This window comes from Papaver somniferum, chromosome 8, assembly GCF_003573695.1.
Source record: "Papaver somniferum cultivar HN1 chromosome 8, ASM357369v1, whole genome shotgun sequence".
Classification (NCBI taxonomy): Eukaryota; Viridiplantae; Streptophyta; class Magnoliopsida; order Ranunculales; family Papaveraceae; genus Papaver; species Papaver somniferum.
The window spans coordinates 167,443,534-167,468,611 of NC_039365.1; the positions used below are offsets into that span (position 1 = coordinate 167,443,534).

Below are 25,078 nucleotides of genomic sequence, written 5' to 3' on the forward strand. Positions count from 1 at the left end.
ATAGGGGTTCTCAGAATCGAACCCTCGAAATAAAGGAAGTATTTGTATCATGCTTGCATTTATTTTAAAAGGGTTATTGGTTTGAGGTAAGACAATACATGATAATGGAATTTTTATTGTGGGATACATGTATTCATGGAGAGTATTAGGTTGGCCCATATTGAAAAGACACAAAGCCCACTATTTGGTTTTAAAGGGTTTTCAAAATTTGGTTTTTTATGGGAAAATTTTGGTTTTGATGGGAATGAAAAACATTTGGTTTTTGATGGGAAACATTTGGTTTTTATGGGTTTTGAAAACTTTGGTTTTTATGGGATTAAAAATTTGGTTTTCGAAATTAGGAGCAATTTTTTTTTTTTGCCCAAAATTTAGTTAAGTTTGGTTCACAAAAGAGGCAAGCCCAAAATCCAAAAAGTTAAGTTTAGAGCAAGCCCACTATTAAGAAACTACAAGCCTAACAAACAACTAAATTACAAGCCCAAATAAAGAAAGAAATAAAAATAAAACTAATTATTACAAACCCACAAAAAAACAAAATAAAAATAAAACTAAAATTATTACAATCCCAAATAAAGAAAGAAATAAAATTAAAATTAAAATAATTATTACATGCCCACAGATTAAAAATGGAAGCCCACAGGTTGGGTTCTCTTAATGGGTTTAGGCTTACCTTTGAAGCACAACCCAGCTGTTCAGTTTGGTTGCAAAAGCCCAGTTGGGCTTTGGATCATCCTAAGCTTTGGCTTCAACACTCAAGGCCCAGTTGAGCTTGGTTCAATTTCCTCTCCTTCTGCAGCTTACAGCCCAGTTGAGCTTGGTTCAAATCAGTTCACTTCACAAGCCCAGTTGGGCTTTATCTTACACCAGCTGCAGCAGCTTCAACAATAGCAGCAGCAGCTCAACAGCAACAGGAGCACAGCAGCAATAGCAGCAGCAGCTCAACAGCAACAGGAGCACAGCAGCAATAGCAGCAGCACCACAGGTACCTGGTGACTCAAAGAAGAGAATGAATTCTCAAAAATTTGGAATTGAGACAGTTTCAAACAATATTGATACCAGTAAGCAACTAAGAGTAATTTACTGCATGGCAATGAGTTATTTGGACTGACAAAGGGGTTGACACAATATGCAGTTATGGATAAAGTGCAAAAGAGAAGTGACCTAGCAAAACAAGACACACAACAAAATACTTACAACTACTAGAACAGAAAAAGGGAAATGATGGATATGAACTTCAGTTACACTACAATAAAAAAAACAGGACAAGATGTATGAATTGATGCAGCTTCAAAAGTATGTCTAAGATGCAACTACTATAAGATACAACTACTGGATGGCAGTCAAGACAGTAAGAGAACAATGGCTTCACAACTTTTAACACTACTAAGAAAACAATGTGTTACAGGACATGGAAACTCAGGGTTACAACATGAGATATCTTACAGGATATGTTACAGGACAATGGAATGCAATGTAAAAGAATGGCAACAGTGAAGATTGAGCTAAAAATGCATATGTACAGGAGAGACTACACAGCAAGCTAGAAGAGCAAGTGAGCAGCATATGAGCAAAGGGAAATAACTTGTAAGAGTGACAGCAAGAGTGACAGATGAAGATGCAAGAATGAGGTTATGTGCAAGATATGCAATGAAAGTGCAAATATGCAGTGACAATGAAAATTATGCAGTAAAATGCAGAAAATAAGAGCAAAGATAAAGAGCAAACAGCAACAGCACCGCTACCGAGTCCCCGGCAGCGGTGCCAAAAACTTGGTAGCTAAGGAATTAAACCTAAAACTATGGTTATATTTACACCTGCAAGTATACAGGGTCAGATAGTAGATAATGAAAAGCAGGGGAAGTCCACAGGGACAAGGAGGGAGCTGGTGTTGTTTCTACTTTTCTAGTGACAGAAAGTAAAGCAATGCAATATATTAGAATGGGAGGAAAATCAGCTTGCTCACTGATATGCCCCTAGTATTGACTGTCTTTTGACAGCACAGTCAATCACAGGCATACCAGAGAACTGATTACTTGCCATTGCTCAAACGAAACAGGCATCAAGATAAACATGAACAGGAGCTTGATATAAAATGTAACAATCACACACTCAAATTAAATACATGTTGGAGTTCAGAACAGCTAAAATTAACAATGCATTTGAATTGAGAATCATGGAATTGAAAAGATTGAAACCCTCAAAGCTACAGTTCATGGAAATAACAAAACTAAACTATTCTACTGATGCTCTGGTTAATCCAGGCATGCCTTCAACACAACACCCACAACCCATATTTATAGTTACAATCAATTCCCCCAAAACAGGACCAAAACAGTCCCCATTAGGGTTTGGTGAAAATCAAAATTAAATCACAATAATCCTACCTAATGTTGATAACAACCCTAATAGACTAACCCATACCTCAATTTAACATTCAATTGATTTCCCCCAAAAAAATTCCCAAATCAGAAAAATTAGGGTTTTAGAAATTAAAATTAGAAATTTACCTAATCTCTGACTCCGATCAAACTTCGACCCATGCTTAGAATTAGTCTTCTCTTGCTTCCCATACCTCCAATTGCTCTCCTAACTCACCTAATTTACCAATTTTTCACACGTTAGGGTTTTGAGAAAAACGTGTATAAAAATGGGAAATTAGGTGGCTAGATAGGTTGTAATGATGGTAGTGGAGATGGGTTATGGTGTTTGGTTGATTTGAGAGGAGATGGTGGTGGTTGAGCGGGGCAGGGTAAGGAGTTGGCAGGAGCAGAGCTCGACTGCTCGAAGGAGGAAGATGAGAATTTGGGTAAGGTGCGTTTGGCTGAAGGGTATAGGTGTTAGGTGTTTGGGTGTTGAGCGGATGCATCAAGTCTCGATGATTCGCAAAGCTGAGCCGTGGGATGCGGAAATGATAGATTGATCTAACGGATACAAGTGAAGAGGATGGTATCGACCGTCGGATGCCTGATACAACGAAACTGACGGCTCAAGATGGAGTTAGGTGCTGTAGTGTTAGACAGGAGCTTCAGACTTTGATGTACTGGCGATGCTGCGACCATAGGATGCTGAGATGATCCAATCTGACGGCTAGAAAGGGAAACGGGTATGGATATAGGAAATGGATGTGGGTGAGGGTTTTAGGCCTTGGGTATGCCAAGCCCATATCTTCTTTAAGGACAATTCTTCCTCTTCAAGCCCAGTTCTAGCCTTTTGGTCTTGCGCACAACATTCTTCGCGGCTTCCTTGTGTAATTCCTCCCGACTTTTCACTACTTTTCTGCTCTTTTCGCTCCGCAATTCATCCAAACTTTATTTGGTACCTAAAAATGCAAAATTAAATAAGAAAAATATTTATTCTTGAAAACAAAGAAAATACAGAATATGGGATAAAATGTAGAATTAATGCACAAAAGATGAGTTAAATGCCAAGAAAAATATATAGAAATATGCACTTTTTAGCACTCATCACTTTTGCATAAAGAATTCTTTCTGGATTATTAGCCACTGTTGAAGAGAAGAACTTAACTGTCGAATCAAAGAATGAGAAGCTGGCAAATTATCATCATAACAACGTTGCAGTTGATTCTGAATATTATGAAGATTGCACTCAATATTCCCAAAAGAGAATTTTTTCCACAATTACAACTGAAATCTAGTGAATTTTAACTTACTTGATAACTGAAAAGAAGGAGAGCCATTAAATTGATGTTTCCAACTTTGATTGATAGTGTCTTTACAAGAGTCCACTTGGAACCAGCACTTGTATAGCTTAAAAGGAGTGTGTTTTCTAGCATTAGGAACAATATGTAACAAAATAGGACTGTGGTCTGAAGCAATGTGAACTAAATGTTGCAGATGAGCATTAGTATAATTATTAATCCAACAACAGTTCACTAAGTCTCTATCTAATCTAACAGAGACATGAGCATCTCCATCTCTATGATTCGACCAAGTAGTGTCAGCTCCTGAATAACCCAAATCAATGAGACCCAGTTGCTGAATAAAATTCCTAACATGTCTAGCATGATGAGGATGAGATGCATTAATACTATGGGTTTCAGAGTCATTCATAGTGAAGTTCAAGTCGCCTAACAAAACCCACAGGAGATCAACAGAAGAATACATATCAAGCAAATATTGCCACTGATTGTTATGCCTACAACATCACGCACTCCATACATAAAGGTGACCAAAAAATCCAAGTTATTATCATGAGTGTGTACAATAGCATGTATTGTATCAGAGGTAGTGTGCATTATTTCAACATCAATTCCTTGTTTCCAGGCAAGAGCAATACCACCAGAAAGGCCCAAAGAAGGATCAAACCAATAATTAGGGTATTTAGTTCTAGAAAGATATAGTCACATATTATTGGGCTGAGCTTTGGTTTCGCACAAGAAAAAAATATCTGGATCATTATTGGTTAAACAGAAACTAAGATAGTCTCTAGTATGAGGATTTCCTATACCTTGACAGTTCCAAGACAGAATTTTCATGTTGTAAATAATGAAAAAGATAGATAAAAAGGTAGGGAAAAAACAACACAGATTAAGGAAAGAGTGAAAACTCAATAAAGAAAAACGAGTTGAGAAAAACACCTGTTGCCATGCATCAGTTTTGTTCTGTGCATTAAGGGCATGTGCAGCAATGTCCCAAACATTATTCTCTTCAATGGTAGCAGTATCATCTTGAACAGAAGATGTTTCTCCAACAATAATAATATCTCTATCAAACTCAGCATCTTCAAGTTGATTCTCAGGAGTTATAACCAAGGTTGGGGGTCGACGATATCGCTTCTTCGTACCACTCGTACTAGCACCATCACTTGTCAGAGTAGAATATGGCCTTACGGAAGAGGAAAGATGAGACTGATCATGGTAGGATGATGAAGTTGCAGCATCAGAATCAGTAGCCGAGAAGATGGATAGGCGCATTCCATCAAAAGGCCTCGGCTGTTCTAGAGCAATTGGTTGACGCAGTCTGTTTCTCCGTTGAGTACCATATTGTAAAAAGAGTTGAGCTTCTTGCTGAGGATTTCGTTGAGGAGGTAAAACCGGCTCAGCAAAACCAAATCCTCTTACAGTCTCTTCCATTTCACGTCTTCGATTAGTCATATCAGCACAATCATTTTCTTCATGATTAGGTACCTTACACTCAGAGCAAAGTCTGTAAGGTTTTTCATAAAAGAAACCAATCCACCTAGTGACACCAGCAGCATTAGCGGCAGTAATACCAGTTATAAGAGGAGTGTTGACATTAATAAGAATTAAAGCTCTATATTTTGAGGAAGTAGGAGGACTAACACCATCAGGCTCAACCACTCTAACTTCTCCAACGATATTACCAAGCATTCTCAAAATATCAGCATAAGTGAATTCAGGTAAGAGGTACTTATATTCTAGCCAGTATGGAGAAACCGAGAAATCTAAGAGATGATATCCATTGTTAAATTCCAATCTTTTAAGACTATCAAATAACCATCAAAATTCCAAGCCCCACCAAACAAAATAGCTTCTTTATCATCATTAACTTGAAATTTGATAACAAAAACATTAGGTTCCAAACTACGCACCTGAACCAACCATTGATTGTGCCTCCTCAGATGAGGCCAAATGAATCTGGCAGCTCGTTCACATCTTGCCATATCATAACACCAGGGGCATAAAGTTTACCAGCAAGACAATATCCCAATCTCGAATTCCATTTAGGATTGCAGTATTTGAGTGCATAATGACCCTTCTTCTAATAGGTTCTCTTCACTGATTGAAACTTCCTGCATCTGTTCAGAAATGTTATTCACCGATGCTCTAGCCATAAGGGTGAAGAAAAGTAAGATGTTGTAACAGAGAAGGATTAAAGAAACTGAAATTGTTTGAGGTAGTATTTATAAGGAAATTTGTAGGATGTGTCAATTCTTAGTTAGATAAGTATGGTAGATAAGTATGGTTGAAAATTTGTAGATGTGTCAAATACATTTTGTAGACACCAAAGCTCCTGACCAAGTAAAGATAACAGCAAGAACACTTTTCCCTAAAAGTGAAGCAGGAGAATCATTATAATAACCCAGATTAGATAAGATTGAGAGAAACCGATGAGGATGAAAATCAGATGCACCACTGCAATAAAAAGCCAACTTTGATTATGCCAACTTGGAAACTGCCAACTATAATTATACCTCAAGATGTGATGGGACATTACTGCAACACCAGTGCGTGGCAACAAGCAGGGAGGAGATTAAGCTGCCATTAAAAGGTAAACAAACCAATTAGAACCAGAGATTGACAAATATAAAGGGGAAAATGAAAAATTGAAAATTAGGGCAAAATATAAAAAGAAGAGACATATAAAAACATCAGAGTTGGACCAAAAATAAATCTACAAAGGATAAAGCCAGAGGATTAAAATAATGGGTTGAAAGAAAAAGATCATATCGAATAAAAAAAGGGGTTCAAAATCAAGAGTTGACTATGGTTGACTTAGGATTGACAATCTTGACCATATCGTCTTTCTTCTAAAGCTCTCTTCTGGATTCCGTCACTTATCGGTGCTGGTTGAATGCAGTGGAAAGATGAAAAAGCCAGCCACATACCTTTTAGGCCCCCGCGAAAATTGATATCGATCCTCCGTAATGGCCAGTAAATTTCATGTTATTTTCTCTTTACTTTACTGGCTAAAAGTAGTAAGAATTAGATAGTATATCAAGCAACTTTTTTTCCTGAAGCATATGTATCAAGCAACTGTACGCCTTGTGGTTATATATTTGGTTCATTCTAGTTTCATGTGAATTTCACTTTCCATGATTTGCGGTTGCTAAATTCATTTACATTTAGCATAAAATTCCTATTAATTATATAGTTTGAAGGAGAACACTTTCATATTCCAGGAATTTAATATGTTCTTCTCATCTCATTTCTCAATGGGTTTATATGTAGAAAGAGTAATCGGTACAAGCAAGATCAAGGGATAAAATATATGGGATATTGGAGGAAACTATTATGTAGCAAAAGTTAAATTGGGACCGGTTGAAGTGTTGATTTTCTATTTTCTTCAGGTTGCTAAATTTTTATTCCACTTAGCTGTAAATGAGAAATCGTAGAATCAATACGAAAATGTCCACTTATGGAAGTTGCTATATTAATGAGCAACTTGATCTAGTTATTATTCTTTTAATCCTTATCTGACCAGTGTTATTGTCTTTTATAAGATTCATAACTGAATTTCTATATTAAATAAAATTTCATTTAGTTCATTATTTCCGGCTATAATTCTAAAGTGTAAGAAAATTTTGACCTCTGCAGGTTCTTAATTTGGAAACTGACGGAGAACACTGGGTTAATTACATGCAATTAGCTAACACTTTTTCTCTCCCTCTCTCCTAAAAACGCCCTGTAATTATATTTTCTCACTAGATAATTATCGTCATCCAAAAGTCAGTTATCTTCATCTTCTAAACTCATTTTTTCCTAGATTTACTTTCTCATTTCTATCCGGATCTTGGTTTTTGTAAGATTCAGGTAGATTAGTTTAGTTTTCTTTTATGTTTTGAATAAATAAGATTGCATTATAGCAATGATCAATATATTTATATTATATCTTTTAATTCTCATCCGTATGGCAAGTGTATGCCGTTACGATTTGTCATACCTCCTGGAGGGCCTTCGATTTCCTTCAATCTTTCATCCAACCAGTTACAAACGTGATGATCAGAGATTACAAAATTCGATATGGAATTTGGACATATTACTTTTTTTTTATGGAAGCATCATATCTTTCTGGAGAGTATCCAACAAAATGGTGATAAACCATTAGAAGATTTTAATTACCTTATCGTTTTCTATATATTTGGTGCAGAATTTTCTTTTCGATTTTTTTTCGGTTCAAGATTATTGTACTACTTCAATTTATGGATGTAATTGAATATTATGTAATTATATCTAATTGTCAATAAAGTTTGGGGCTTCCACGCTCCTTATTCCTTCCAAATCTTTTTTTTTTCTTTTTTGTTTTTTTGGGTGCTATTAGCCAATTCTTACGTCGCTAGAGCTAGGGTCTAATGATATCGAAGATTTCAGTGTTTAAACACGATAGACTCAAGTTAGCACATGAACAGATTATATCCAAATGACACGGTGTTTATCATGGTTGTTTTGACTTGGAAGAATACAACCGCAACAACACCAATGCTCATGTTTACACATTTGCTTATCCAGGACAAGAATCATTTGTAATTTGTAAAGGAATCTTAATTTCAACCAAGATTCAAAAACAAAATGAAAAAAGAAACTTCTGTGACACAAAATTGAACGCAACGTCATATCGATGTATCCAACGGGGAGGTTATTTTACCAAATTGCCCTGTTAAAAGACTTTTAATTCTGTTTTCTATGGCTTTCATCAGAGATTCAGAGAATATCAAGCCCTAATTACGAATTGTGGACACAGGTGAGGCAATTTTAAGATCGTGACTATGTTACTGATTGGAGCTTGTCATGTTCTTCTCATACCTAAATTTGGAATGATAATCAAAGCAAAAGATCAAATCATCATCATCTGGGGATTATTGGTATGAATCCCTTAACTAACCTCATGATTTTGGAAGATTCTTATAAGAATTGCATTTTGAATACAAAATATCATCCAACCCTGATCAACAAATTATTATTGAGTTAAAAACCAATAATTTGTTGTCGCTCAATTGTGGTGCAGTACAGAAGGAACGGTGTGGAAAGATGAATAAGCCATACATCTCTCTATTTGGGCACCTGCAAAAATCGATGTAATGGTCAGTAAATTACATGTCATTTTCTCTATATTTAACCTGAAAACTGTTGCAAGTAGTCAGATCTAGATGCTCTTAGAATGCTTGGATAAGCGATATATGTTTTGGATCTGTTTCAAACGGTTTACTTCAGTAGAATTTGCAATTGATGTTAGTTTTTTTGTTTATCACAACAAATCGGATATCACCAGATTCTCTTCTTCCCTTTAATAATTCACTTTTTTTCCTTCAAAGTAAAGATTTAAAGTGCTGGTCAGCCTGGTCCATTGAAAACAAATTAAAAGCCAATTACTATTTTGCAGAACATGAAGTGTTTGAATCAAACCCTTTATTTTGTTTCAATTCATGGTCTGAACCGAGTACAAGATACATCCTACTTCATATTATTATCTGCCATACGATAGTCGAACAAGCTTTTTTTTCCGAAGAATTCATTCATTGTATTTCAAGTTGCCTCACATTTCTCAACAAGCAAATCAGGAGATGCAACATTCTATATGATGGTCTAAACAAGGAAATAGGAGAATAACCAAATGGAGTGTAAAATGTGATACTTTAGCAGTGATTCATTAAATTTGGTGTATGGTGAATGAATTAAAGCTAGGCAGGAGTACACATACTGACCTGATAATGACAAGACTCTTGGCCCATTTCACAAAACTGTACAATCTACAGTATTTACCACTATGTCATTCACTAGCCTTTGATAATTGATATCATTTTGTGGTTGAAAGAAGTCACAATGGCTGACAGAAAGTAGACAATTTTTATGGGGAAGACTTGTTTTATTTGATTTATATATATTCGACATTCATAATACTACAAACTATATCCATCTTAGAAGAACTTATCTCTTGCTCTCTATTATCTCATCATCTCTATATCTTCATATCATCAGTAGCCTTCTCTATCTACTTGATACTATGATGGCATTGGAAGGGGGATTCTTGTTAATGGTGTGACTGACATTATAAACAGGTTACTCCCTGTCGTTAATGAAACGATTAGTCTGGCATGGGGTGTGAAGGATGACTTGAGAAAGCTTATGACAACCTTGGAATCTATTCAGGCTTTGATCTCTGATCCTGAGGAAAAGCAAGCAAAAGATGCTACTGTGCGACTTTGGTTGAAAAGGCTTAAAGGTGTTGTTTATGATGCCGATGATCTTATGGATGAATTCATTTATGAAACCATGCGTCGCCGTGAGATGGGAAGCCAGCTCAAGCACAAGGTACGAGACTTCATTTCATCCTCCAGTCCACTTGTATTTCGTTTAAGGATGGCTCGGAAAATTCGAGCCATCAGTAAAAGCTTAGATGAAATCTACGACGATAAAGTTAGGTATACGTTGAATACTACTAGTGATGAATCTAGTATTTCTCATGTTAACCACACTAGAGAGCAACGTAACCAACTAACTGCATCTATTGTGGATGATTCAGTGCTTATAGGAAGGCAGGATGCGAAATTAGACATAGTTAAGTTGCTAACTGACAAGTCGTTACCACCAGAATCATCATTGTTAGGAATTTCTACTCAACAAGAGAAAGTTTCCGTCGTGTCTATAGTGGGTATGGGTGGTCTTGGTAAGACTACTTCAGCTCAACTGGTCTACAAAGACGAGTCAATAGAAAAACACTTCGAATTAAGAATGTGGATTTGTGTATCTGATAATTTAGATATCTATAGGATCCTAAAAGAAATTATAGAGTCTATTTTTAAAAGTGTATGTGGAGATACCTCAAATGTTGATATGCTGGCAACACAAGTTAAGGAAAAATTGATTGGCAGGAAATACTTGTTAGTACTGGATGATTTGTGGAATGAGGATGCTGCAGATTGGGAAAATTTGAAGGATTTTCTTGTCTAGGCAGCAAAACACTAGTCACAACACGCATTCAAAAGGTTGCATCTGTTGTTGGGGGTAGAATTTATAATTTACAAAAATTAACTAATGATGAATGTTGGGCAATTATCGAAAAAAAGTGTTTTCTGTAGGTGGACCAGTACTAACTCCGAATATGTCAAATATTGGTAGGGAGATAGCGAAAAAATGTGATGGTTTACCACTTGCGGCGAACTCTCTTGGAAGTTTAGTGTACTCTAAAAGAGACGAAAGCTACTGGTTGTTAATCAGAAACGATAATAATTTATGGGATACACCAGGCAATAAAAGAGTCATCAATCTTAAAGCTGAGCTATGATTCGCCTTTGCAACAATGTTTCTCATATTGTTGTGTATTTCCGAAGGACTCGGAAATAAAATCAGAGACTTTGATTAGGTTATGAATTGCAGAAGGATTCCTTCAGCCATCCAATGAGGTATATAATGGATCGGTTGAAGATATCGGAAATGATTATTTTGAGCTTTTGTTTTGGAACTCGTTGCATGACTTTGTGCATGATCTTGCAACCAGTGTAGTAGATAGTCATGAATTTGCAGTTATGCAGGCAAGAGATGGGAATAAAGATGTTTCAAGAATTCGTTATTTACGATTAGTGTGTGAATAAGGATCATCAGCGACAACTCCCAAGACACTGTGAGAAGCAAAGAATTATGAGAACGGTTGTTGCCATTTATTTTCTCTCGGTGAGTGGGAGATAAACTTATCTTTTTCGGTTCCTAAGTTTAAACATCTGAGGTACCTAGACTCTCAGGTTGTAAAATCGATTTATTACATGATGTTATATTAAATCATTCTTACAACTTGCAGACATTGGTATTGCGTAAGTGCATAAATGTATCCGTGCTTCTTGGTGGAATTGGGTCATGAAAAAAATTTGAGGCATCTCGATATCTCCGACTCGGATATTAAACTTTTACCCGATTCCTTCATTAATCTCACTAATTTGCAGACTTTGAATCCTCACGGGTACCGTAAGTTCGAAGGCTTACCCGAAAGTGTTGGGTTGTTAAGTCATCTAAGTTTCCTTGATGTTTCAATACATCAATCAAAAACTTACCTGATTCAGTTAGTTGCATCAACAATCTAAAGATGTTGCAATTCAAGGGGTGTATGTACTTGAATGCATTACCTGTATAACCTGGAGCATTGACACAATTAAGATGTCTTGATCTGGGTGGCACTAGCATTAAAGTATTGCCTGAATCATGCATTAGCAACCTCTGCAATCTAGAGATGTGAATTCCGGATGCTGTGAGCTTCCAAAAGATATTAAGAGTTGGCCGAAATTAAGACAGCTTACACATTCTAGTCAAATGCTCATAGAAAGTCTAACTTGCCTTGAAACATTAAGAACATACATGGTGAGGAAAGAAGCAGATACCTGTCGAAGTGGGATTGAGGAGTTAGCATCACTAAACTCCCTCTGGGTGTTATGTATAGTAAATCTAGAGAATGTTAGAGGAGGGATACAAGATGCAAGAAGAACAAAGTTAAATATGAGAGATTTATGGTTAATGTGGAGGTCCCATGAAAAACACTCGGACGAAGAACGCTCGGACGATGAAATGCTGTCGGAGGGTCTCCAGCCTCATCCTAATTCGATAATTGTTGGGGTTAAAGCCTCCAAAGTGGATGGAGGGTTCATTGTGTAATTGCCTTCCTCCAGAATTTGGCTTCTTTATTGTTATCAAATGTCAAGAGATATGGGTATCTCCCAGCTTTGGGTATGGTCCGATGTCTTAGAGTGCTTGATATTTGGAAAATAGACTCAGTCATGTGTTTGGGTGAAGAATTTTATCACCACAAACAAGAGGAAGAAGAAAGCTGTAGTACCAAAAATTTATCCTTATTCCCTTTGTTATCTATGTTGAGTATTGTAGATTGAGTAATTTAGAAGAATGGGTTGCTCCCCCAACTCCTACTCCTTCCTCGCCATATTATATTGATAATGCTTTCACTTCCATTGAGCATTTGAATATCTCGAACTGCTCCAGATTGAGAAGCATACCAATAAATTCATTTTCTTCTATGAAGAATTTGATATTAAAGCCGGTGTCGCTGTAGCACAGTGCTAAAGTTACTTGGTGATGATATCAGTGACCTGAGTTCGAAACTCGCCAGCACCAAGTTCTTTACCGATCAACAAAAAAAAATAGAATTTGATATTAAAGGGTACCAATGACAGGATTGTAATGTTATTCTTGGCTCCAAGTAGAGGAGAACAACGAGGCTCACTCGCATCCATTGCAATATCAGAATCTCCATAGCTGATACATTTCCCGCTGGGTGTGCTTCTCCAAAACAATACTCCAAATCTGCATTCTCTACATTTTTTTTTTGATTGGTAAAGAATCAGTGCTGGGGAGTTTCGAACTCAGGTCACTGGTATTATCACCCAATGACTTTACCACTGTACTACAGTGACACCGGCCACTCTCTACATATTGATGGCTGCTCTGATTTTCAAGGATTTTGCAGTGATGATCTCGACAACAACAACAACAGTTCTCTTCGCTCAGTGAATTTGATGAGATGTCCTGTTTTAACGTCTCTGCCTGATTTGTAGTTATGGACTTCTCTTCGAGACTTAACCATATGGAAGTGTGACAAATTGAAGGAGTCTATATCCTGTGATCTTAAGAAACCCCTCATCTTTCTTGAATCACTCAAAGTGGATTTTATTCAAAGAGAAGGGCAGCAAGGACATCCATCTTATTCATCGGACTTGATTAATTTGATGTCGAAGGAGAAGTAGATCTGTTTGCTGCAATTCATCCCTTCTAACTCCAACAGGTCCTCTCTCTCTCCTTCTCTCCCAGTACTCTTTTTTTGTTTCCTTTCTTTTTCTTAATACAGTATGAGATTTGTCAGGAACCATGGACAAATTAATTCACATGAAACATGGTTTTTGTTTACCGGGTATCATATTATTACTACTTCTGTGGCATCTATCACAAATGCTTGGTGCACATGTGTGTACTTCACACATGCCAAAATTGAAAATTTTCTTGCCGAAACACCAAAAGTCAAAAGGCAACTGACTCACTCGCCCATTTTGCATGTAAACAGCTTTGTATTAGTTCTTCAACTTACATTTATTTAGAGTTAGTGATGGAAGATTTGGACCTTTCATTTTTGTTAATGTTGTTGTAAGGTTTCTTTGCTTACCCATTCAGTTTTCTTTAGGTTTTCCTTGAGATCTCAACGAAGATACAATTGAAGCATCGAGCTTCAAATGGTAATGGAGTCACAAATATTATGGAATCTGCTGTTTGTGTCACCAATGTGGGGTCTGTTACTATGGTGAATTTAAGAGAGCAACTAAGCAATGTAAGAGAATAGGATTGTACTGATGGTATAACCAGTGAAATGAAATTGCAAGTGTAGCATTGCCACTTACACGTCAGGATTCTGCCTCACTGACTTTATTAGCGAGAACTTTCTACCAGAAGTCTGCCTCGCTGCCCCACCATTGCAGCTTTGCTGGACAAGACAGTATCTTCATTTATTCTTGTACGTCGGAATCTTATCTGGTGTAGTTGGGAGAGGTTACGATAGTTGGATATTCAGGTGACCTGGCTGATAGGGGTGGTCTGAAACGGAGAAAAAGAGCACAAATTTGCTGTGTGTAGAACATATTCCTTAGCAGGTATAACATTGGCTTGGACTTTTCATTTTTGTTTTCGTGCCTTGCATGTACAGATCCCTGTTTCTATGGGAGCGACATTCTTCTATCAGGCAGTTGGATTGCACAGAGGAGGGAAGGTGATTGCATTCGTAGGAGCGGATAGGGGCACAAATTGGAGGGTCTACCAGGTAATTTGTATGCTGTTGTTGGTGTATTTGCGGGTCCATTGGGTGGTCGGCATAATATAGGCTGTGGCATCACAATGGGTCCGCTGTCTTTGTAGGTTGGAGTTCGTCCAGGGGTAATAAAGTACATATGACTGAACTTAGACAACTAGCCAGCTGTAGACCAGTGCCATATTTCTAGGTAACAACTACCAAGAAACAACATTCTAAAGTTATGCAACTCGAGATTTTTTTGAAGCAATTTCTTCACTTCCTGAGTTTGAAATTGTCTGTTTGATGTATGTCCTTAACAGGTGCAGCTGAAATTGTAAACGTGACCAGAAAAATCAAGCACAGGTAGTACTTGGGTTTTGAGAAATTGTTGTCCCTGGAAAGTCCCTACTTAAAACCCCAGTCTTTTGTAACAAATATACATAAATTTTGTTTTTTTGTACAATACTGCTAGACCATATAATTCATTCCCAACAACAGCAATTCGAAAATCGAAAATTCAACCATAATTCTGAAATAAATTTATGTGTTTCTTTCTAGACATTCATGAAATTGTTGGTATGGAAATCACAATAGTTTCCTGTTAATTGCACACTTCTTTTGCAGTTTGTAAATTCATTTAACTAACAGGTTCTTTTCATTTCATAATGGAATTATGAGTTGGGAGCCTAGCAGAAGAAACCAAAATGAAGGTAATTCAAGAAAACGGATTAGGTCTACATGATTGCAGTCCTTGGATAGTTGATAGTTGATTTCTAATGCAATTATTAAGTTAAGCATCATTCCACATTTTACTAAGTTTTTTTTTTCAACTCTAGGTACTTAAGATAAGATACCACCTGTTTTATACATAGGGTATTGTCATCTTCCCTTATCTTTTGGGGTGGTGGTTATAGGTGTTTACAAGGAGACTCCTTCTTCGATAAGACAAATGCTTAAAGTGGCAAGTGACAAACACTCATACCACTTTGTGTGATGGCAAAGACAACATAACATGATCAATAATTCTTCTCAACCATTGATATTCCACCACCTTCTAATAACAAAGGTATGGTGGTCCTATACACAAAGGTGGTGGCTTACAACCTCAAGAACAAAACAAAAAGGAAGGAATATTCTTATTTTCATGTCGCCACAATGCCATCCAACTAGATAATAGTCCTAGATGTAAGCCAATTCCAACTTTGCATATACCACCTTCCTACCCTTGGCCCTAATGTTGTCCTACTACTAGTAGATTGATTGATCACCTAATCAATCAAATCTCATCGTACGGTCCATTTACCTCGGGTGGGCCTACAGGACCCCACAAAAAAAATTGCCAGCCTGTGGGTAAATTAAAATACAGGTCGGCGTGTAAATCGCCTCAAATAAAACGGTAATACCGACATATTCACGGCAACGAGGCCGCCGACCATTACGGATGGGCTTGAGTTAGCTGTACTGAAAAAGTCAGATTCCCTGACAGATCTTTAAAGTCTGACTCAACCTAATCTTTTCCGTTATCTTTCTCTGACTACCCCCATTCCTCGAACCATCTAACGTTCAAGATTGACCTTTCTAGAAAAATTCCCTCGTTCAGCACGTGTGAGAAAATGGAAACTGCTAGTCTGAAAGACTGAAATCTGAATCTACTTCTTGGGATTCAAAACATCCAGCCAGTAGCCACCTCATCCAATCATCACATTGAAAGGACAGGTGAGGTGTCGAGAACCAATTGGGTATCTCCACTGACACTGTCCTCGATGTACAGATTCTTTATTTGATACAGTGCATCAATCTCTAAGTTACATTATTGTACTCAAAATTTTACTTATCCCCATTTCTCTCTTTTCAGTCCTTCTCCTCCTTTCTTTTTTTATCATTCATCAACTTTCTCTCTGATCTTTTCACACTCTCCTCCACCACCACTCCACTCCACCACCACTACTGCCATTTTTTTGGCATCAAAAATGGCGAAGCTCTTGCAAATTCTGCTCTCGGTGCTGCTTGTTCACTTGATTTACGCTTCGACGGCAAAGGCGGGAAGGATGACTATAAAGGTTAAGGAACAGATTATGTGTACAATGTGTGATGCTTGTGAAAATCCGTGTGAACCGCCGATTGCTTACGCATCGCCGCCTCCTCCGCCAACACCGTCACCGCCACCACCAACACCGACGACTGATTGTCCACCACCGCCTTCTCAGAGTACTCCGGTTTATTATTACTCACCACCACCTCCGTCTACTCCATCTTACACACCATACACACCACCAGCTATAGGTGGATTAATAAAACCACCACCTAATGGTTATAACATATATCCTGGACCACCACCACCTAATCCAATCGTACCTTACTTTCCGTTCTACTTTCATGCCCCTCCTCCACCTTCATACTCTTCTTCAGCTAATTTGATCAAAACCAAGAGTTATTTTTCAGCGATTTCTCTTGTTTTGGTTCTTCTTTGCCTTTTTTAGTAGGTAGTTAATAGATCCGGAGTTCACCAAATTATCCCTTCAAGGAAACTTAATTAATCAGTAGCATTTGAGCACGACAGGAGTACAGCCAAGAACACGATTGAAGCCAATAAGAAGAAGATAAGCTTCAAAGTCGTTTCTCCGGAAGTGGGCAAATCAGACTGATTCTTCAGAACGGCAAACATTTTTGCTTCAGTGGCTCTCCAAAATTTCAGGTTGATTTTCGTTCAAATGTTAAAATTCTACCGTAATTTGAAATGCAAGGAAATATATATTGTATTACTATTTATAGATTTCATGGAATTATATTTATAGTTTTAAAATTTCACATTAGTTTCATGTTAATTTCACTCTCCATGTTTTGGAGTTGTTAAACTCGTTTACTTTTACCATATAATTTCCATGATTTGATCTGTAACAGAACACTTTTCATTATGGAAATAAATAAGGTCTTTCTCATTTCATTTCGTAGAAGGATTACATAGTAATGAAAATCAAAATGATTCAAATAGGTTACTTTCTAAGCATATGAGATATTGGAGTAAACTATAACAGAAAAAAAGCCATATAAAACAACTGAAGTAATATTATTTCCCCTTTGTCCTTTAATTATTGTTCGTATCTCGTGGTTGTAGAAAAAGATTATGTAGAATCAAATGTCCCGCAACAGTTCGTAATGGGGCTATTTTTTGTGTGGTTTGTCTGTTATTATCATCTCAATATTAGAATATAACTAAACCAAAAATGAAAATGTAATAAAAACAGTTATCAATAAACTACCCACTTAATTTTATATTTCTGACATGTTACAAAGAAAACAAATATTGGAGGAGACGGTAGAGGAAAAAGAGTATAGTGATAGAAACTAGTTGGAGTTTTCCTCTTTCTTCTGGATGTGGCAAAAGCCCATGTTGCTCTATGAACAGCTCATCCATTCCACCGATTTTCTCTGTTTAAGAAGCAAACTTAGTGTTAGGCTGGTATCATGTGAAAACAAAATGCAACCAGCGACAACGGAAGAACCTTATGGTTGCAAGAAAATAATAATAGTGGTAATTATATAATTGATCCTTGTTTTGATGGGCTACACAAATATTCTTATCATGCAATAAAAATACCCTTTTCTATCTATAAACCCGTCAGGGATCCATTAACATTAATTTTGTTTCCATATTAACTCTTTCTTTTCTTATTTTGTTTTCATATCAACCTTTCCGAAAAAAAATTCTTTATTTTCAGATCCAAACTTTTTTTTCATTCTCTTCCTAGAACACCTTCTCCATCACCACCGAAGCTTCTGCAACTACCACCACCAGCTCCGTCGCCGGCGTCGTCACCACCACGTCCTCCACTATTAGCTACAGATCTATCACTATAATTGGTTTCGATTTGTCCCTGATAGATTCTATTTTTTATTTATTTTAGATCTCAAAATCAAATCAGCCACCATCATCTTCATTGCAGCCACCATATGTATCTTTGACGCCATTAATTACCACCACCGCCATCAACATTACCACCATCAACATCTCTATCTCAACGTTTTTGTTTATTTTTTTTTCCAGTGAGATTCAAGAGAGAGATTTGAGTGCTTTGACTGAGATCATCAACAACAACTATCCATCATCGATTCACAACAATTCGTTTGAACTAATAAACTTCAGATTTAGATTTGATAATTTCGATTTCATTAATTTTCAGATATGGAAAATTAGTGATATGGTAAGAAAATTGATTATTGAAGATAGATAGGTATGATCTTAATACCAATGGACATGAAGATTGAATGGAAAGGTAAACAATCAATTTTAGTTTTAAACTAGTTTAAATTTCTTGTGATTTTGATTCAATAAAATTCAACGAAATCAATAATTTTTATATGACTGTGTTTTGATTGTTTACTGGTAAAGATTTAGGTGATTTGTGTTTATTTGGTGTTGTACTGGTGGTAGTGGATGTTGTTGTAGTGGCGGTGGTGGTGATTGTGGCAAGTGTAGTTGTAGCAGTCTTCAGTTTTTATGGATCAACTATAGTTGTTGACCCCATTTACGGGATCAACTACAGTTGTTGATCCCATTTGTTAACAGCATTTCCTTGAATTAGTATAGTCATGCTTGTAGTTTAAATCATGTTTGGTACAAAAAATTTGTGTATGCAGTTAGATTTTTAGATTTTTAGGTTGTTGGTGGATCATTTTGATGTTTTTTCGTTGATGTTTTGTTTCATGATCGAAAAATCTCTGAACTTCAGTTTTTATGGGATCAATTACTGTTGTTGATCCCATAATGGGATCAACTCTTGTTGTTGACAACATTTTTTATGGGATCAACTACTGACTCCTATTGTTGATAGAATTTCTTTGGATTAGTATAGTCATGCTTGTAGTTTAAATCATGTTAAAAAAATTAGTTTAATTTCTTGTTGGTTTGTGTATTGTTATTCGACTAATGGTAGTGGTGGTGTTGTTAGATTTTATAGTTGTAAATTTCTTCAAATGTTGAATTTGTGGTGCAATGGTAGCATGACTGACTCCACGTCAGATGATGCGTGTTCGACTCACGCCAAGTTCACTCGTTCGTATATGTCTTTTTTTTGTCAAACTTTGGTTGTTGTAGAGATTTCTTGATTCACTTCTCTAGCACGAAAGAGATTGATGTGTTGAAGTTGATTCACCACAACGTTTTTTACATCTTTTTTAGGTTTCATACTAGCTGGACGTTTCTTTACTTTATGCTTTTTAGTTTGTACTTGCTATGTTTGTAGGGACATACATCCGGATTTATTTTGTATGAATGTTATTCTTGTGTTTCTTAAGGATATGTCAGTTTGCAGGCAGGTTTATTGGTTTTTACAGGAAACATACTCATATAAATGGTGTCAACTCCAACTGTTGATCCCATTTTATGTGGACCAACTTCCATTGTCGATCCCACTTAATGGGATCAACTTCAATTGTTGATCCCACTTACGGGGATCAACTTTGGTTGTTGACACTATAATCTGGAAACATTGTTCCTGAGTTCCAGATTTTTGGGTCAACTTCCATTGTTGACACAACTGAACTGAGATACTTTCTAGTTATTTGTTCTGAATTTTGATGGCGGCGACGGCGGTGGTGGTGACGGCGGCGACAGTGGGGGCGGCAGCAGCGGTGACATCATCGACAATGGTATTGGTGGTGAAATATTAGTGGCGGTGGTGGTGGTGGTATGGTGGTGTGGCGGCGATGCTGGTAATGGTGAAATGGTGGTGGTGGTGGCTGTGAAGTAATAAAGAAAGAAATTTGTTAAGGGATAAGGTTTTTAAATGAAAAATGATATTATAAGTGAGGGTATTAAGGTAATCAGTATTTTAATGGATAAGGTTTTTAAATGATAGGGGTATATTTATTGTTGTGTAAGGGTATATTTGTTGGGTGTCAAAACTAAGGGTATTTAATTAATATACCCATAATAATACTCATTCTCTCTGATTTTGGAAAATAATTGAGAAATTGGGTCTATTGCCCAAATATTTTTAAAACATGGTTCTAATGGACGAGTAAAAACTAGTATGAGTGAAATGGACACCAAAAAAATAGCAAGAATGAATCTGGATTCATCCTGGCTTAAACTTAAAAAATAGCAAGGGTGAAACTGAATGCATCTTGATGTAAATTAAAAATAAGAAAAAGTATTTAAAAATGGGTAGGATGAAATTGTTTACATCCTGGCTATTTTTACATTCTCTTCCATTTAAACAGTATCAAATTTTAAATGTCTTTTTCATCAAGGAACTGTCGTTATTGGGTTAATTGACCAATTTTGTGAAAATAATAATAATAATTTTTTTTCTTTCAATTTGACCTATTTTCATACTAAAATAAAGAAGTGATAGTATATAAATTTTTTCCCGAAAACAGGAGATAGTACTGTTCATTTTTTATTTTATTCTTTTTAAGCGAAAGAAAATTATTGCATAAAGTTAAGTGATTACATGATTTATGTCCTCCTGTAACTGAACAAAAATGTTATTTGGAGGATGTTGAATCCATAACTACTCAATTTCTCTACTCTAGCTGACTTTGATAGTTGGTCAATTATTTTATTCATTTCCTTTCGAACATGCATACACTGTCAGGAATGATACTTTTTAAACAAACATTTAGTTTCAGAAACTATGTTTTGCGGTTTTCGGTCTATGTTGGAGACATCCTTGTTTACCGCATCAACCAAAATTTGCGAATCTAACTGAAAGCAAACCTTCTCCAGGTGCAATTCACTAGCCCACATGTGTTCTTCCATTCGACCGTAACATTCTGCTTGATTGGTACTCTAAGAGTTAAGCCAGTTTCCAGGTAAGTAGAGCAGTATGGACAAAAAGAATAATTATGAGGCACTATATTACCAAGATTGTCTCTATAATTACCGAGCTTGTTTCTTGTTGGAAGAATATTTTGAATACACTTTCACAAGAATTGTTTAATCCTTGGCAGCATATTAAGACTCCAAAATTTCTTGAAAATCTCCTGCATTCTGATATTAAGAGTATGCGTACCATACTTTTCTTCGTACATTCTCCTATACATTTGACTTAGCAGAAAATTTTCCAGATTTCTCAAGTAACCAGATAAATCTGTCTTCACATTCAGGATGGGATTAGAGTAATATCCCAAGTGTATGTACCCTGAGATAAAATTTGCCAGACATATTGATACTGACTTGGGTTTACAACATTAGGTGTTGGAGTAGGTGCCCATTGCAAATAGTATAACCATTTGTGCTTCCATATCTGAATTTTCTGCCAATCACCCAAACACCAACAACTGTTTCTTTGAATAAATGGTAGCTCTGAGCTGATACTTCTCCAAGACCAGGTTGAGTTTCCTTTTGGTTTTAAAAGAAAAAAGATCATCATCTGGAAAGTATATGGATTGCATAGATCTCTTTAAGATTTTCGTTGAAATGTGAAAATTCTACCGCAATTCAATGTGGAAGGAAATATATATTGTGTTACCATTTTTGGATTTCATGGATAATTTTACTCTTCATGTTTTGGAGTTGTTAAATCCATTTACATTTACCATGTAATTTCCATTATTTGATCTGTAACAAAGCACTTTTAATTCTGGGAAATAACTGAGTTCTTTTCATTTCATAATTTCATTTCACATAGGGATTATGTCTGGCCGAAATAAGCAAAGTAACTCAGGTAGAATAAATAAAATATTGGAGAAAACCATAACTGAAAAAGAGATGGGATAGACACAATTGGAGTAGTGTTATTTCCACCCTTTTCCTATAATTATTTCTACATAATCTCGGCGGTTATTCAAGAAGATTAGGTGGAGCCAAATGTTTGACAAAAATTTGTCGTAGAGGTATGTGTTTCTATCTTTAGTTGTTTATAGTTAAATTTAATGTTAGCTTGTCATTACATAATGTATAACTAAACGAAAAAGGAAATTGTAAGAAGAAATTTTTATCAATGAATTATCCACAGATAATTCTTTTAAGCACTGGAAGAACTCAACCTTTCTTGATTGAATGTAGATATTTAAAGGTACCATGAAACTTTTGCACTTCCTGTCGAGTGATGGATCATAAGGATGCAAAATGTCCTACTTGGAAGCTCAAACAGAAAGCTATTAAGGAAGCAGCTTCTTCAAACGACAAATACACTCTCCCAGCTGTATCCAAGCTTATGATGCCACCAAAAGTTGCAAAACAACCAGCTTCTACCTCTTCTAATCAACTAAAAGATACCATCATGCCCCAAAGTGGTATAGTTCTAGATACTCAAGATGAATCAACTTTTGTCGTTGAAAATGATATTGGTAAATCAAAGGATAATGTTTATCACCATGAGAAAACTACTCAGAAAGGATTAATGAGTAATCTTCAGATGTGTATTTTCGTCAGTCGATCTACTGCTCTAAAAATCTTTGATGTTCGTCCGATTCAACATAACTCAACTCAAATGAACAATGGATTACCAGTTATTTTCAAACAAGTTACAACTCAGAATGTTACTGTTGAAACCCATGTCTCGACCCCTGAATCGGTGAATCGTGGTCCTATTCGTAACAGCCGCCGTGCTAACTCAGGCTCCTACCATCACTTGAGAAGAAGTCATTTCTGTAGCTGCTGAGCATGATGCCTTATTCAATCTGAAAAATAAGATTAACCCAAGATCCGATCTGAGGAAACACACTAGAGCCAGCTCTTCTAGTTTAGCCAGCATAGTGGTTATTCCCGAACAACATGAAGTGTCTGAACCAGATTATGCTCAACTTGTTCCTCCTATCACTAAATTGGGAGATTTACGTACCCTCAATTTATCAAAGTGCACCCTCAACACTCATTCTCTGGTTGATCCTTATGGTAGTTACAACGTTTCTGTCGACGGATTCCCAAGTAACGATGATATCTGCAATAATTCTCTTCACAATGCTGCTACTCTGAGTCTCGATTCTACTCAAGATATTTCTCAAGTGGGTGGTTCTAGAAATTCTTAGCTTGGTGATAGTTCTGCTCCTACCACTCAGGTAAACTCAAATCCTTCTCCCCCGCTATAGATAATATTAACACTCATAGCCCTATCAATCATTTTCATGTCAACAATATTAATTTGGTTTGCTGGAACATCAGAGGATTTGAAAAAAAAAACTGCTAATAAAGAACTTAGGTTGATATAGAAACATAAACCCTAATATCGTTTTTCTGTTGGAAACTAAAATAAACAAAGATTTGGCTGCTAGAAGATTAAGAAACATGGGATTTCCTTGTACTTTTAATGTCTCAACTCTCAAGTATTGAGGGGAGTGGTGGTCTTGTGCTTGCTTGGAAAAAAGAGATCCATCTGAACATTATTTCTTCGATCTTGAGGGGCATCTATGTCACATCTACTGACATTATTCACTCTAAACTTTGTCACATTCATTTCATATACGGTGAACCTAATAGCAGTCTAAGACAAGCCTTTTGGGAGAGTCAATGTCAACTACCACCTATACCACATCATGATCCAATTTTCTTTGTAGGAGACTTTAATACCCTCTTAGGTACTGAGGATAAGAATGGTGGTCTAGAAGTTAATGAATATGATTTTGAATACCTTAGATATTTTGTACTGTGTTTGATTTGCATGACCTTGGTTTTTCTGGTCCTAGGTTTACTTGGTCTAATATGCAACAAGGTTCTGACCTTATTCTTGAAAGGTTGGACAAATGTCTTATAAATCAATCTGCTAAAACTTTATTTCCCAAATTTTGTGTCAATAATCTACCTAGAGACTTATCTGATCATTTCCCCGTGCATATGGGTTTTAACTTTGAAGATATTTGTATGCCTAGGCCCTTCCACTTCATGTCTATGTGGATTGAGGATCCTACTTGTAGAGATATTATAGCTAAATCTTGGTCTACCAATGTTATAGGCTACCCTACTTATAAACTCAAAGCTAAACTCCTGAATACCAAGAAAGTCCTTAGAGATTGGAATAAATACTCTTTTGGTAATATTCAAACCAATATATCTACCACCAGGGGAGAATTAGTTGATATCTAAACTTCCAATCCCACTAATTCCAGCTCTATAGCTAGACTTAAAGCTACACTAGAAAACCTCTATAACCTTGAGGAACTCTATTGGAAGGATAAGTCTAGATAGGTTTGGCTTAAGGAAGGTGACAGAAATTCACCCTATTTCCATAGAGTTACCCTCTTTAGAAGAAAGATAAATGCTATTAGCTGGATTAAGGATTCTTCTGATACTATTCTAACTGATAGACATAGTGTTGGTAATTCATTCATAGATTATTTCAAAACTCTTTAGTCTAATCATCCTCAACAATTCCAAGATGAGATCCTTCAAGATCTCCCTGTCAAATTCTCTGAAGCTGATAATACTCAACTGAATTCTCCTCTTTCCCCAGAGGATATTAAGAATGATGTCTTTCAAATAGGAGAAAAAAAGGCACCAGAACCTGATGGCTTCACTGGTCTTTTTTTTATCAAAAGCATTGGGATATTGTTGGGGAGGTTGTCATTGATATGACCCAAACTTGTTTCAGGATTGGTCATATTGCTAAAGTCTTTAACCATACTAATATTGCACTCATCCCCAGAGTGCCTCTTGCAGAGTTGGT

The 25,078-nt window shown here is 36.4% G+C and overlaps 2 protein-coding genes across 14 annotated transcripts; both read left to right on the forward strand.

Annotated features, from left to right (window-relative positions):
- Window positions 1-8,033: 8,033 nt before the first annotated feature.
- On the forward strand, window positions 8,034-15,032 carry LOC113303882. Of its 13 annotated transcripts, none has more exons than XR_003337849.1 (8): window positions 8,040-8,562; window positions 8,706-8,781; window positions 9,757-10,009; window positions 10,817-13,478; window positions 13,872-14,334; window positions 14,424-14,501; window positions 14,597-14,679; window positions 14,792-15,032. XR_003337849.1 is itself a non-coding variant. In XM_026552961.1 (6 exons), the coding sequence occupies exons 1-5, from the start codon at window positions 8,467-8,469 to the stop codon at window positions 14,630-14,632; spliced, it is 564 nt and encodes a 187-aa protein (XP_026408746.1). In that variant the 5' UTR covers window positions 8,034-8,466; the 3' UTR covers window positions 14,633-14,679; window positions 14,792-15,032. The 13 variants fall into 13 exon arrangements, 2 of the variants coding, with proteins under 2 accessions (XP_026408746.1, XP_026408747.1); XR_003337845.1 differs by having other exon boundaries at window positions 8,041-8,562; window positions 10,817-11,368; window positions 11,493-13,478; window positions 13,872-14,501; XR_003337850.1 differs by lacking the exon at window positions 14,597-14,679 and having other exon boundaries at window positions 8,039-8,562.
- Window positions 15,033-16,294: 1,262 nt separating this feature from the next.
- On the forward strand, window positions 16,295-17,415 carry LOC113303883 (pollen-specific leucine-rich repeat extensin-like protein 4). The gene has a single exon (XM_026552963.1). It carries the CDS (start codon window positions 16,442-16,444, stop codon window positions 16,949-16,951), a length of 510 nt encoding a protein of 169 aa, XP_026408748.1. The 5' UTR covers window positions 16,295-16,441; the 3' UTR covers window positions 16,952-17,415.
- The last annotated feature ends 7,663 nt before the right edge of the window (window positions 17,416-25,078 follow it).

Bases quoted from the DNA above. Each gene is read 5' to 3' on its own strand.
- LOC113303882 (XM_026552961.1), top strand. From the start codon at position 8,467: ATGTTACTGATTGGAGCTTGTCATGTTCTTCTCATACCTAAATTTGGA. The intron at 8,563-8,710 runs GTATGAATCCCT...GGTGCAGTACAG, and splicing joins TCATCATCTGGGGATTATTG to AAGGAACGGTGTGGAAAGAT. The intron at 14,502-14,596 runs GTAATTTGTATG...CTGTCTTTGTAG, and splicing joins CAAATTGGAGGGTCTACCAG to GTTGGAGTTCGTCCAGGGGT.
- LOC113303883 (XM_026552963.1), top strand. From the start codon at position 16,442: ATGGCGAAGCTCTTGCAAATTCTGCTCTCGGTGCTGCTTGTTCACTTG.